At 38.0% G+C, this 15,371-nt stretch overlaps 1 protein-coding gene across 1 annotated transcript in view; it reads left to right on the plus strand.

Annotated features, from left to right (window-relative positions):
* ECHDC1 (ethylmalonyl-CoA decarboxylase 1) overlaps nt 1-15,371 on the plus strand; it is a 28,622-nt gene that overhangs the window by 12,650 nt on the left and 601 nt on the right. The window contains exons 5-6 of the mRNA XM_058677379.1: nt 395-475; nt 14,106-15,318. Of these exons, the coding sequence (XP_058533362.1) occupies nt 395-475; nt 14,106-14,514 (490 nt within the window). The 3' untranslated portion in view covers nt 14,515-15,318. The remainder of the gene's footprint in view (nt 1-394; nt 476-14,105; nt 15,319-15,371) is intronic.

A 15,371-nucleotide genomic window follows, 5' to 3' on the forward strand; every position in this document is an offset into this window, starting at 1 on the left:
CCTGTCCCCCTCTCATTCCCTGAGTCTCTTACTGTCCCTTTCTCTCTTTGTAATTCTATCTTAAAAAAAAATCAGTAAACCTTAGAAATTGAAGAGCTGTAAGTTACCAAAGATATCTATTTATTTGAAAATTACACTATGACTACAGTTTAAACTTACAGTTAATTTTTTAATGAAACTGTCATTCAAAGAGGTATTTTGATAAATCTTCTTAGCATTTTGATATATTGATTATGTCTTACTAGAAAGGTTCAAAGTGTTGCTACCCTTTGATGTGTTACTGGAAATACTACAATTATGTTGTACCTGGTAAATATAAAGAGTTTTAAAACTGATGTTTGTAAATTAGTACTGAAATTAAAATACTAATGTCTACTTTTTCTTAAATATGCAGACTTCCTTTAATCAGTGTTGCACTGGTTCAAGGTCGAGCATTGGGCGGAGGAGCAGAATTTACAACAGCATGTGATTTCCGGTATGATGAAAATTGCATTATTTTTGCCCAAATTAATTACTATATACTCTATTTTACTTTTGCTTTCATATCAATTTTATTTCACAGATTCTTAAATAGGAACTTTTTGTTATTAGAGTAGGTGCTTTGAGTCTGGTGTAATTACCATGCAATTTGAAAAATTAAGAAATAGCAATGTTTCTGAATACACTATATCCAAATTAACTGAACCTTATAAAAAAGCTAAGCAAATCTATGAAGATGTTTAAATTCTTTAAAGTCCAAAAGAATTTTTCAAATAAAAGTAAATATCTTTTTAAAAAAATAAACAACAACAAAGAAAAAGAGAATGGAAAATGACAGACTGCAATAGCCTTCCTTTTGCCAATACAACATCTTCTGAGATCCATTTCACATCTTCCCTCTACTATCATTTATAGAAACTCTATGGTGCTTTGGAACTCACTTGGGAATAAAGTTATTTGGGACCAATAACTTCAGTCTCTAGAGTTATTTTCTGTATTCTATAATGATGCTACTTAGAAAAGACATTTGTTAAACTCTAATGCTCTACATGTGCTTGAAACCGTTTTCTCAATTCCATGAGCAAGACCTACCAGCGCAATATCAGGAGACCAGTACTCCATAATCCCTGGAGACACAAACCTGAGCCTCTTCATAATGCCAAAGTAGCATAAAGAGCACAATTAGAGGGCGGGGTAAAGTGTCTCAGTTTGTTGATCCATGAAACCAAATTACCTTCCATAAACATTGATATGAAGTTTAAAGGACTGTGTGGATGCTGTATTTGCCAGGTCAAGCATTATAAAGTCTGGAACTGAGCAGGAAGCTTGATGTTGAAAACTGAAGAAGGAAACTCCCAATCGATATAGTGCGTTTATCAGAGAAACTTGCATACAAGACATCAGCCCAGGGCAACCAGCAGTTCAGGCATAGCTGCAGCCTGATTTATTCTACACAGAGTAGAAGACACAAGCCTTTGGACTTTAGTAAATTAAGAGGGGGCTGAGGGTTGGAGTTCATATTACAATGTTCCTTTACTATTTGGTAATAGCACCCAGACCAGCTTCCGAGAACAAGTAAAAACTCAAGATGACAGGATTTGCTGTCACGTAACATAATAACAATTAGATTTTCACATGCTTAACCTACTTAACCTAAGGGACACGTTGGTATAAACATAATATTATTGCTTAATGTCTTAAGATTACCCTCTACTCCTATCTTTTTCACATGGCAGATTTTTCAACTATTTCCAGTTTGGGATGTTTTTAAACTTCAGGGCTCACTAGCCTGAGTTCTTATTTTTTCTATTCTTTGTAAGTTGATTCTGGCTGACAAAAATCTTGTAGTTATCCACAGGAAACTTGTAACTCTCACTTTGAAACACTAAAGAGAAAGGCATTCTGCTGTGGCATGTAGTATTCTGGATGTTTCAAGACATCCTGCATGGTACCTCAACCATTTCAGAAAGTAACTTTATTGAAGTATAGATTAATTGTATAGTGTAAGTGAATTTTGAGGAACATAAATACCCATTTGACTACCTCCACAATCAAAATACAAAATATTTGTATCACTCATAAATACTTGCATAATAGCACTTCTGAGTCACCTTCTGTTCCTTGTTCAAAGAAACACTAGTCACTTTCTCACTTTTAAATGAGTTTTTCTGTCTTTCAACATTTTATATAAATGTTTTCATACAATACAGACTTTTGTGTCATGTTTCTTGAATTCAGTAGAATTACTCTGAGATTCATTCTTGTGGTAATACTTTATTAATTTTGAGATTTGTCTACATTATTGCATCTCAGTGTTTTTGTGTTTTGTTTTTCAATAGTATTCCTTTTTATACTTACATAGCACAGTAGGTATCATATTGATGGATGTATGTTCTCTTTCCAGTTGGGAACTCTTATGTTGAAGTTACTGTGAATATATGTGTATAAGATTTTATACATACAAGGACATAGGCTTCATTTCTTTTGACAAAAAGCCCCCAAAGTAGAAGCACTAGGCAATATGATATGTGCCTAGTTTGAACTAAGAAAATGGCTTCTTTTTTAAAATCTAACTTAACTTTTAATATTATTTACATAGTTGAAAGGGATGCACAGCCATGTGGGTCTCTGAGTGGGGATGGCTGAGATGTGGAGGAAGGTAGGTGGGACAAATGTTACAATTATTTTTCTCCTATTTCCCCAGAGAGGGAAGGGGAGGGGGGCACTCCTTGCTGTTGAACTAGAAGCAGTCATTTTATGCGACCTTAGAGATCCTCATGTGGGGAAGAGTATTCTGAGAGTGTTTCTTGCATGATTTTCATAGTTCTGAGATGTCTGCAGCTACTTGTTGGAGCAGGGTTGAGAATATCTTTCCAAGGTCTGCTGGCTGGCCACATCCATCTTAGTCGTCCAACCTCTTCTACTTTCTATGCTCTAATGAGACAGTCACTGTCATCTTCTGGCCTACAGGAGCTGGCTGTCATGTCCCCTCTGTGGGCATGAAATCCACTTCACAGGCATCAGCAACTGAGGAGGTCCAGTACAAGATATGGACTCTATGGTTATAGCACATGCATTGTGATTTTCCCTGTGGCTGGGATTTGAGTCCAGCCATTTAGTGAGGAATTGCCCAAGAAACTTTGCCTGGGGTAACTTTACACTCGATTCTTGTGTGTACCGACCAGTGCAGGGTCAGGTTTTGTCTGTCACCCACACCAGCCAACACACATACCAGTGGATGCAGCTGCCTGGTTAGTTCTGCCTCCAGCCCGATTTCATGTGAACTCGTGGGTATTGTAGCCTAACCCAGCCCAATCTGCCACAGGCCTGGTCTGTGCATATACCACCGGGAGCTGTGCCCTAACAGTGGAGAACCCTAATTTCCCTATCAGGGACACTCCCTGCTCTAAATCTCACATGTGTTGGCAGGTGCCACCACCCTATCTGGAGTCTACTTGGCACCTACCCTTAGTCTTGACCTTTGCATGTGCCAGTGGGTACTGTAGCCTGGGTGAGTTCCATGGTCCAGCCTGGCTCAAAATGTCACCACCCCAGCTCTGCACAAACCAGCAGGTGTTATAGTCCCACAGAGGTGAGCCCACAGGTCTCCTATAGAATCTGCCCCAGATCTAGTTTTCTTGCATTCTGCTGGGTGCTGTGACCCACCCAGCCTGATGTTGCCCACCTCCTGCTCTGACACTTGCAGGCAGGTACTGCAGCGTAGCCGAGGCAGGCATATCCCCCTGCCTGGTTTTTGTGATGCTATTTAGCCCAGCCTAGGGCTCCCACATGGTCAGGTGCCTTGGCCTGACCCAGTCATGTCCTCCAATTTCTCCCCTCTAAACCATTCCATCTCAATTCCCTTGCTACCAGCAAGTGCAGTGGTCCCATCCATGGAGATGCCAGAATTCATTCCTTCCCTGTCAAACATACCCTCAGCCTCTCCCACTCCCTGCGTAATCTGCGGGTCCCCTGCCTGGGGCCAGGTTGGCATGTCCTGGCCTGGTATTCCCTGCCTTTCCCACATATCTTTAAAACATAGTAAAAATAGAATAGACTACTATGCTGGCACACTGGTATAGTTAATACAAAATTGACATTAACCAGGTTCAGAGTGCCTGCCAGCTATCGACTGCCTTTCTGCCAACTGTGTAACATTTGCCTACATACAAGGCAGCCTAGCCAGTTGCCTACAGCTGGGAAGAAATTGATTTTTTAAACCTTTACTAGGTGGGTTGTAGAATTTTACTCTGCAATCAACAATAGATAAAAAATACAGCTGTGCCACATATATGCCAACTAATGATACTAAATCTTTTCTTTAATATTTAGACATTTGATTGATGGGAACCCTTGTGGAATCTCCATCTCTTCAATTGCCTTGATAATTAGTAGTGTTGAGCATCTTACCGTATGCTCATTAGTCATTTGTTTAAAAAGGAATATAGATTTCAAACACCAATAAAGAAGATTCTTTATTGATTGATTTATTCTTTATTGGTGCTTGAAATTCATATTCTTTTTTAAACAATTGATTTGTGTTATTATTGAATTATAAAAGTTGCTTATAAATTCTGTGTAAAATTCCTTTAAGTCAAATATAGTACACTTTTTGTTATATATAAAAAAATTGTGATTATTTTTTCCCCTTCCATGATTTTTTTTGTTTTTAGTGTCTTTAAAGAGAAATTTTAATTTTTAAAATGTTTCAGCTTCTAATAATCATGTCTAATCTCCATATGTTTTACAGCTTCTCCGTATGTTCACAATATTATTACAAAACCAAGAAATTTAAATTGATATGAGACTACTCCATATGCCTAAAGGAAGTTTTTTGAGTTATCATACCAATGCCCTTTTTCTGGGCAAGGATCCAATTAGGAATCCATTTTGTTAATATAGATATCTCAAATTTTTCGGCTAATATTTTTCTGTAATTCCAACAAGACTGTAATGTTTTGTATGGCTTCATAAGATAAAGATTAAATACTTTTTATCAACTTTACAAAATGGATTCTTTTTTTTTCAAGATTTATTTATTTTTATTACAAAGTCAGATATATACAGAGAGGAGGACAGATAGAGAGGAAGATCTTCCGTCTGATGATTCACTCCCCAAGTGGCCACAACGGCTGGTGCTGCGCCGATCCAAAGCCGGGAGCCAGGAACTTCCTCCAGGTCTCCCACACGGGGTGCAGGGTCCCAAGGCTTTGGGCTGTCCTCGACTGCTTTCCCAGGCCACAAGCAGGGAGCTGGATGGAAGGGGAGCAGTTGGGATTAGAACCGGTGCCCATATGGGATCCCGGCACGTTCAAGGCGAGGGCTTTAGCCACTAGGTGACTGTGCCGGGCCCACAAAATGTATTCTTATGGTAGTAAAATAGTATGATAAAAGATTAAGCTACTCTATGCAAAGGAGTAAATTTTTGTGGTTTTTTTTCAAATTTTTGATTCATGTTTCAATTTATGAAGGTATGCCTTTTGTACTCAAATAATAGGAATTTTGGGATACTTTTTAGTATATAGGACAATTTATAAAAACTCAGGCTTACTAGATTCTTGTAAACAATGAAAATAATTGGTCAGTGCATGTTATAGTGCCCTCTGCTGGCATCAGCACAGATTGCATTAGGATGCTACTGTGTTTCTCTGTGAGTTCACAATCGTCATTGGCTTTAGATATATTACTTTAAGAAATAATTTATATGAGGGATTAAACCCATCATCACTTTGCCCTGAAATGCATGTAGTGATATATTAGACTTTAATATATATACATGTATAGTTTTAAGAATTATGTATTTATGTAATTTGTTAAGTTCTGATATATATGTAAGTGCCTTACTATATTGAAAAGCTCTCTACATAAAAGTAAGTAAAAAAGAGACTTTACAGATCATTTGGAGAACATGAAAACTCTCTAATTTGAAATGTGCAAGTCGTTTCTAAACCACTTATGAAACTTTCCCATCTTTCTTTTTTTTTTTTTTTTAAGATTTATTCATTTTATTACAGCCAGATATACACAGAGGAGGAGAGACAGAGAGGAAGATCTTCCGTCCGATGATTCACTCCCCAAGTGAGCCGCAACGGGCCGATGCGCGCCGATCCGAAGCCGGGAACCTGGAACCTCTTCCGGGTCTCCCACGCGGGTGCAGGGCCCCAAAGCTTTGGGCCGTCCTCAACTGCTTTCCCAGGCCACAAGCAGGGAGCTGGATGGGAAGTGGGGCTGCCTGGATTAGAACCGGCGCCCATATGGGATCCCGGGGCGTTCAAGGCGAGGACTTTAGCCGCTAGGCCACGGTGCCGGGCCCTTTCCCATCTTTCTTCACATTTATTCCTTTTCTGTGCCTGAGTATAAGTAGGTTTTAGGGAAAAAAAAGAAAAGCAAAATAGGAAAATAAACAACTTAATCTTCCAGTACTGTTAGTTTATCACGATATGCTGTTGTATAAATTAGGAGTGTAATGTGTCTGGAGTCATTAGATAATTTATTTTCTTTGTTATGAGGTATCTGAAAGTACTGCTGTCTGTCAGATGTTTCCAGTAATTTTACCAATGCTCTTATAGGGTAGCTTGCCAAAGGGAACATGTTTAATTGTGGACCAACTTTTCTGGAACTGTTGTCTCTTTCATAATTTTTAGCATCCGCTTTTGTCAGGCATATTCATTATGGTTCCATTTTTCTAGTCTTTTTCCGTATTTTGCTAATTACTATCCATAACCAGTTGCTGTCATACTCTCCTTTATCTTCCATGGCCGCACACTCTGCAGTTTCAGTGACTTGCAGTCAGTTGTGGCTTGAAAATATTGAGTGGTGATTTTCATTTCAAATGCATAAATTTTAAAATACATGCCACTCTGTCTGGCATGATAATGTCTCATGACATTTTACTGTGTCCTCTTGTCCAGCAAATCCACCGTCTCTGCCACATGGCTGTAAATCCTGACGGCCATCTCCATTATCAGTCATGTTATAACGCAGAAATATTGCTCAAGTGACATTTATCTTACCCCAGAGTGACCACAACATGCAAGAGTAGTGGTGCTGGCAGTCTTATCACTGTATGGTTTTAGAGTTCTATTTTATTACTCTTTATTACTAATATCTACTCTAATAAATTTTACCATAGATGTAAGTCTATATAAAGGAGAAAAACATAGTACCTATAAAGTTCAATATTCAGGCAGCCCCTTGGGCTGTTGTAACCTCTCAGCCTCGGAAAAGGGGAAGCATTTATAGAAAAGTAACAGGATCGACAAGGTGATGAAACTGATCGTAGAATGCTGAACAGCACTGTTAAACATCACTCCTTTGTAAAAACTGCATACCAAGAATAACGACCGTTCTTTAAAGTCAGAGGCTAGTAAAAAGGATTGTGTATTGAATGAAATACAGTCCTAGCGCCAGTTACAAGGAAGTGACAAGTTAATACAAGTTTCTCTAGCTGATTTCCCTTTAACTTTATCAGTTCCTTTCAGTTATCATCCACCATCAATTGCTTTCATTGTATTCTAAGAATATATATGTGTGTGTGTGGTGTCTGGTGTATATACATATATACATATATATACACACACACACACACACACACACACACATTCATTCCAAGGAATGCCAGGATTCTTCATAGTATTCTGCATAACAGATAAATTCCTTCTTTAAGCATATATTTAGATACTTTGTATCTTGGTTAAGTTTAGAGAAGTTACCTAAAATTTACTCAGTGACATTGTCATCAATGTACTCAATGACGCTCCACATTCCTACAACCAACTAACCTTTGAAAAATTAGCTAAAAAGAGAGAACAGTCCCTTCAACAAATGGTTTTGGTAAAATTAGAACTCCACTTGCAGAAATATGAAACAACACTGTTACCTTACATCTTATATAAAAATCAACTCACAGTGCATTAAGGTTCAGATAGATATAGACTTCTTAGATAAGATCCCAGAATCATAGGCAATAAAACCAAAAATAGAGAAAGGGGAGTACATCAAGCTAAGAAGCTTAATCACAGCAACGAAACAAAGTGACCAGGCAGCCAACAGAATGAGAGAAAATAATTGTAAACTATACATTTAATGAAGAATTAATTTCCAGAATATAAGGAGCTCAGAAACTCAACAATAACAAAACAAACAATACAGTTAGGAATTGGGCAAGGGGCATGAACATTTTTCTTTCTTTTTTTACTTGAAAGGCAGATATACAGAGAGGAGGAGAGACAGAAAGGAAGATCTTCCATCTGATGATTCACTCCCTTAGCAGCACGAACAGCCGGCCGGAGTTGAGCAGATCTGTAGCCAGGAGCCAGGAGCCTCCTCTAGGTCTCCCACGTGGTTGGCAGGGTACCAAGGCTTTGGGCCATCCTTAACTGCTTTCCCAGGCCACAAGCAGGGAGCTGGATGGGCTGCCAGGAGTAGAACAAGCACCCATATGGGATCCTGGTGCATTCAAGGCGAGGACTTCAACCCCTAGGTTACCGTGCCGGGCCCGCATGAACGTTTTTCAAAGGATGAGATTCAAATGGCCAACAGACATATGAAAAAATGCTCAGAATTGAGTAAATATCAGAGAAATGCAAATAAAAAAGCACAGTGAAGTTTTTGCCACATCCCAGGTAGAATGGCCATCATGCAAATTTGCAAATAAATGTTCATAAGGATGTGGAGAATAAGGTACCCTAATACACTGTTTGTGGGAATGTGAAGTAGTGCAACCATTACGTATATGTATCTGTTATCTCATAAGATGGAGCAAAAGGAGCAAACCTATCCGAGAATGATAAGAATCTTTTGTTTTTTAAGTAAATACAACGTTTAAAAAGCACATTGAATTCATAATGATATTCCCTTCCTCATGTCCTATATCCACTTTCCTTCTGTCTTTCCTATTGTCACTATTTTTTAGTTATTGCAATAACATTTTAAGTGTGCATTACAGCAAAAAAGAAAAGTTTTTTTTTTTTTTTACCAAAGTAGTACAAGATTGGGCATATTCAGGGTGGTATGATTGTGAACAATATGTCAACAAATAAAGAGGTTAATGAGTCAAAAAGATGTTAGATTAATGGAAATACAGACCATGGGTACAAGCACTAATTGAATGGGAAAATGACCTTTTCACTCAAACAGTAATACTTATTCATTGGTTTGACGAAGGTATAAAACAATATTTTACAAAACTATTTGTAGTGATATTGATCCATACAGACATTCCTCTCTTTTATGATTGTTTTTGAAATTTTAGCTTCCATATGTAAGACAGAAGATGCAGTATTTCTCATTCCGGGTCTCATTCTGGGTCTGGCTTATTCCATTCAACATGATGTTATCCAGTGGAATGCAAGTCTTTGCAAATGGTAGAATTTCATTCTGTTTTGTAGCTGAACGACATTTTAGTGTGTAAATACACCATACTTTATTCATTGGATGATGGACACGGGGCTGATTAAATTCTGGCTGTTGTGAACAGTGCTGCTGTGAATGTGATGGTGCAGGTAACTGATTCATTGTGTTTGAATCTTTTGGGTGTATACCCAGTGGTAGGGCTGCTGGGTCCGATGGCAAGTCTGTGTAGTTTTTTAGAAGTCTCCATATTGCTTTCTACAGTGGCTGCACCAGTTTACATTCCCAGCAATAGTGTGCGTTTTCCTCTCTGTAGCTCCTCTCCAGCATTTGTTACTCTGCATTTTGGAGTTCTGACATTCTGAGAGACAAGACGATACCTCACCAAGGTTTTGACTTGGCACTTCCCTGGTGACTAGTGATTTTCAGCACTTTTTCATATATTTATCAGCCATATGTATTTTTTTTTTAAGTTCTTTGCCCATTTCTCAGCTGAACTGGTTGTTTTTCTGTTGTTGAATTATTTTTATTTATGTTTTTATTGGAAAGTTAGAATTATAGAGAGGAGGACAGAGAGGAAGATCTTCCATCCAATTCACTCCCCAAGTGGCCGCAATGGCTGGAGCTGAGTCAATCCGAAGGCAGGAGCCAGGAGCCTCTTCTGGGTCTCTCGCAAGGCTACAGGGTCCAAAGACCGTGGGCTGTCCTCAACTGTTTTCCCAGGCTACAAGCAGGGAGCTGGATGGGAATCAGGGTTGCTGCAACATGAACTGGCACCCAGATGAGATCCTGACACATGCAAAGCAAGGACTTTAGCCACCAGGCTACCACGCTGGACCCCAATCTCATTGCTTTTTGTGGATCTGTTTTGTTGTCTATATCTCCCTGATGTAATCATGGTATGTTATATGAATAAAAGAAAGTATCTGTGTCTTCAGTTTCTCAGTGTATTAGCATATAATTATTCATGGTAATTTCTTATTTGTGTATCAGTGGTATCTACTGTAATTCTTTCATTTGTAATTTTATTTGAGTTTTTATCTCTTTCTTTGTTAGTCTGGCTAGACGTTTATCTATTTATCTTCTCAAAAAACAACTTTGTTTTTTGTTTATTTTCACTTGTGTTCTGATTTATTTCTTGGTTTAGTTTGTCTTTTTTTTCTTATTTTTCTAAGTATTCAAGATGTATTATTAAATCTTTCATTTAAGATATTCCTGTTATTATTTTTTTATGTTAGTACTTGATGCTATAAATTTCCCTCCTAACACTGCTTTTGTTGTATCTTGTAAGGCTAGTCTGGTGGTGGTGAATTTTGTCTTTTTGTTTTTTGTTTCTGTGGAGTTTTTCTTTGTTTTATTGCTTATCTGGAAAATATTTCTGTTCACTTTTAAAGGATAAGTAACGTTGTTGAGTAGCAGGGTTTTTCTTTTAAGACCTTGAATATATCATCCTCCTCTATTCTAGCTGGTTGAATTTCTGCTAAAAAATGTGATGTTAATCTAACTGGTTCTTTTGTATGTAACTTGATGCTTTTAGTTATCTCTACTATTCTCCCCTTTAACTTTTGACAATTCAAGGAAAGTACCCATTGCAGAAGCCTTCCTTAGTTGAATCTGCTCAGGGTTCTTTGAGCTTCTGTATCTTGATGTCCATGTCTCTTTCAAGACCTGGGAAATGTTCAACTGTTATTTCATTCAGCAGGTGCTCAACAACTATTTCCTTTTCTGCTTCAGGAATACCTATGATATGGATCTTTGGTTGAGTAATGGTACCCCCATATTTCACATAGACTGTCTTCATTCTTTAATCTTTATTTTTGTCTGGGTTATTTCATAATTCTTGTCTTCGAGGTCAGAAATTCTTTCTTCCACTTGATCTGTTCTGCTATTAAACCCTGAATTTATTTTCTATTCCTCTAATTGAATATTTAATCTCCCAAATGTCTATTTTGTTTTTCTTAATGAATTCTATTCTCTTAGTAATATTTTCACTCATGTCACATATTGATTTACTCAGTCTTTAGTGTGTCATTCTCCTGCATCTTGTTGAGTTTCCTTGTGATCATTATTTTGAATTCTACATGTGCCATTTCATAGATTTCTTTTAGTTTAGGATGTAATTCTAGATTACTGCGTTCTTTTGAAGGTGTCACGCTATTTTGCTTCTTCCTGTCTCCTGCGTCCCTAAGTTGATGTCAGCCCATCTAGTGTACATGCAGGTAGAACCTTCTTTGCCAACTGGGTGAAATCCAGTGGCACCAAGAAATTTAGAAAAACTGTTATAGTCTTCGTGTTACAGGGCATAGTGGGGTTATTACTCGGATCTCACAGGGTGGTCTGCTTCTGGTGGTAGCCTCCAGGAGCTAAGGCAAGTCTCTGGCCTCCGTAGAGTGATACATAGCTCTGGGGGTGATGCCTAAAACAGTTCCAGTTTCAGGATGCAGAGATGTGTCCTTTGCCCCACACATGACCCTGACTACAATGCGGGTAAGAGAACAAAGACAGGCTGTGGGGCTTTCTGCTGCTGAGCACGACACTGCTGTTGAGGGACGGAAGGAAAGCTAACCAACTCAGCTTTCCTGCCGCAGTCCAGCAGTGGCTCAGACCCTAGTCAGTTCTCCAGAAGTAAAAGTGTGTGACTGTGGAATTCCCTCTCTTTGAGCAGAGGGATGCAGTGGTTTCCTCCTACCTTGAAATGGTAAGATGGTGACTCACAGCCAGCAGCTTTCTGCCTGCTGGCTTGCTGCAGTGGGGTCGCTGTCTTCCTCCTGTTGTCCGCTAAGTTTTCTTTGGGATTTTTTTGTTTTATTTTTGCTTCCAAGCCAAAAAATTGCCATCATTTGGACTTCTTAAAATGTAGTGTTTCCTTTGTTCTTTTCATATTCCAGGGCAGTTTAAAAAATGTGGCTATACCCTATTTAGCCATCCTGGATTGCTGCAGAATCTTCTTTAGAAGCCAAGAATCCCAAATGTAAACACGGTTACAACACATTAAGTCACTCTTTGTTGTACGAACTCACCTGTGTTACACCAAAATTAAGTCTTTAAAGTCTTAAATTATGTTCAATTGATCCTGTATGCATTTATTCCTGACACAATCCTTTTCTTCCTTGTTGGTGTAACTTTAAGCCAACATCAGTGTTCAAAGCAGTAGTTAATTTAGACAGATTTAATGGATTTCATTAGAAGCTTTACAGGATTCAATTGAATCTTAAAAAATTCTTCTCTGAACACTATTATACATCCTACCTGCAAATTCTGTTCCTTAATGCTTAACATTGTTTTCTATTCATCATAACAAGGCCATTCTCTAACAATTTTGGACCAAGATTCTTATTCTTTCCTCCTTCTCATTTAAAAATTATCCAATGAAAGTTTCTATTTTTTGTGATCGTCTCTAGAAGCAATTGTTCAGAATTGTAACACATTTTTCTTTGTAGAATTTATTCACTGAAGGGAATTTTCCCAGTGGATAAAAGATTTCTGTGAGAAACTCTATTGGAATATTTCTCCTGACTAAATGGGCAAAGAATTCAGTCCTTTTTGGTGGTAATAACAAACGAAATCAACCTGCAGTTGAACATTTATTTTAGAAAGCTAAAAAAAAATCATTTTAGTAGTTTGAAAGACATGATTTTTCATAAAAATTAAAGTTCTGACATTTCAATCCAAATTAAATTAACATAATGAAAGCTTGTTATTGAGGCAGTCAGTCCAAATATATAGGTATTGTTCCTAAACAGTATAGTTACATATTAGGTTATTGATAGTTGTCAAATATTTAACTAGCAAATATTAAACCTTTCATTGTTTCCACATATTTTTTTCTTACATTAACTCCTGTTTATTGTACCACATTGCTTTTTAATCACTCTGTCCATCAAAATGCAACTATTTGGATAAAATGAACCTCTACTATAGAAAATCACTATTTATCAGTATAACACTAATCATTGTCAAATTTCTTACTGGTATCCTTGCTTCCATCTTAGTCTAGCCAAACGTCTGTATGAGTCATGAGGTTAAGAAGGAGCCCATACAGTGAGCTGGGTTTATAGCCTAGGTTTAAATCCTGGCTGTAGGGGCCGGAATCGGTCATATTGGGTAAAGCTACCACCTGCGGTGCCAGCATCCCAATATGGGTGTAAGTTTGAGCTGCAACTGCCCCACTTCTGGTCCAAGTCCCTGCTGATGGCCTGGGAGAAGCAAAAAAAGTTGGTCCAGTGTATAAGGCGCTGCCAGACAAATGGGAGACCTGGAATAATCTGGCTTCAGCCTGGCCCCACCCTGGCCATTGTGGTCATTTGAAGAATGATCCAGGGAATGCAAGAGTTCTGCTTAGGGTCTGTTGCCTGTTTCTCATCTATAAATTGAAGATATTAACTTACCTCACATAGCTATTTTGGGGATCAGGGAAAGTTTATTAAATATGACAGCTACTAAATAGTTTTCAGAGGTAGGCTCTGCTCAAGATGCCTGGTACTGAGTCGCATTTTTGCTTCCAATCCAACTTATGTGCATCCTGGGGACACAGATCATGGGACAAAACTTGGACTCCTACCTTTAGCTGCTTTCCCACACACATTAGGAGGTAGTTGGATAGGAAGTGGAGCAGCCTGGACTTGAACCAGCAGTGCTTAAACCACTATGACACAATACCAACTATATTTCTTTTAGATCTTAGATGATTTTTCATCAGATCATGAATGGGTATTACGCTGCTTATAGTATATTTGTGTATTTACAAAGACTTTTTTTCTTTCTTTCTTTTGCAGGTTAATGACTCCAGACAGTGAGATCAGATTTGTCCATAAGGAGATGGGCATAATACCAAGCTGGGGTGGTACTTCCCGGCTTGTTCAAATAATTGGCAGTAGACAAGCTCTCAAAGTGTTAAGTGGAGCCCTCAGACTGGATCCACAAAAAGCTTTAAATATAGGAATGGTTGAAGAGGTCCTGCAGTCTTCAGATGAAGTGAAATCTCTAGAAGAGGCACAAGAGTGGCTTAAACAGTTTACCAGTGGGCCACCAGAAGTAATTAGAGCTTTAAAGAAATCTGTTTGTTCAGGCAAAGAACTTTATTTCGAAGACGCATTACAGAATGAAAGAGATCTTTTAGGAACACTGTGGGGTGGAAGTGCAAATTTAGAGGCTATTGCCAGGAAAAAAAAATTTAAAAATTAGTTTTTCTAAAATTTGAATGTACTGTTAAGTAAAGCTGCAATGATTAGTATGTTTGGACACTAAATGCTTTTGAATATGAACATCCCAATTACTTTTACACTATTAGTCTTTAAAATAATTTTTCAATGCCTGTACTCAGTAGCCTTGTTGTCACTATCTATTCATTTAGGCGTTTAAGAAATACTATGCGATATTCAGCTAATATGTATACCACTTAGGGGCTTAGAGATTACATGTCAAGTTCCGTAATAGTTCTTCGTTTGTAGCTGAGTTGTTAAACACAAAATCTTTTCCTGTGATTATCATGAAATTTGTGTGTGCTTACCTGGAAATAATTTATGAAAAGTAACTTGAGTCTTATAGGTGAAGAATCAAAGTGAGGAGAAACTGGAGGACAAGAAAATGATAGCTGTCATTTCCTTCCTTTTGCAAAGGGACTAAGTCACAGGAAATGGCCCTTCACTTTGAAAAACGATTTGGCCCACTATCCTCTAATGGATTTGGAGCCTTACTTACTTGATCCTTTCAATGACGAGTTTTCCATTTTGAAGTGGAAGCTATGATAAGCAAAGTGAGCTGACACCACACATTAATTTGCGCTCCAAGAATCTTAAGTTAGTAACGTGCACTATTGCTGCTGTGTCCTGACGGCTCATTCATGAAGCATCCTGAAGTATACGTTTGCTTTATGCTGCAGATTTCAATTTGAATTTTTAAAAGCTAGCTTTTTTTATATATAACTAGGTTTGAATAATAAATCTAGTTACGTAAGTTTTAAAATGACTGTGTTGGTAATATACCTTAGTAAAAGTAGATGTCATAGGGGGCCTCGTATGATAGCCTTATGGCTAAAGACT

This window comes from Ochotona princeps, chromosome 1 (genome assembly GCF_030435755.1).
Source record: "Ochotona princeps isolate mOchPri1 chromosome 1, mOchPri1.hap1, whole genome shotgun sequence".
Taxonomy (NCBI): domain Eukaryota; kingdom Metazoa; phylum Chordata; class Mammalia; order Lagomorpha; family Ochotonidae; genus Ochotona; species Ochotona princeps.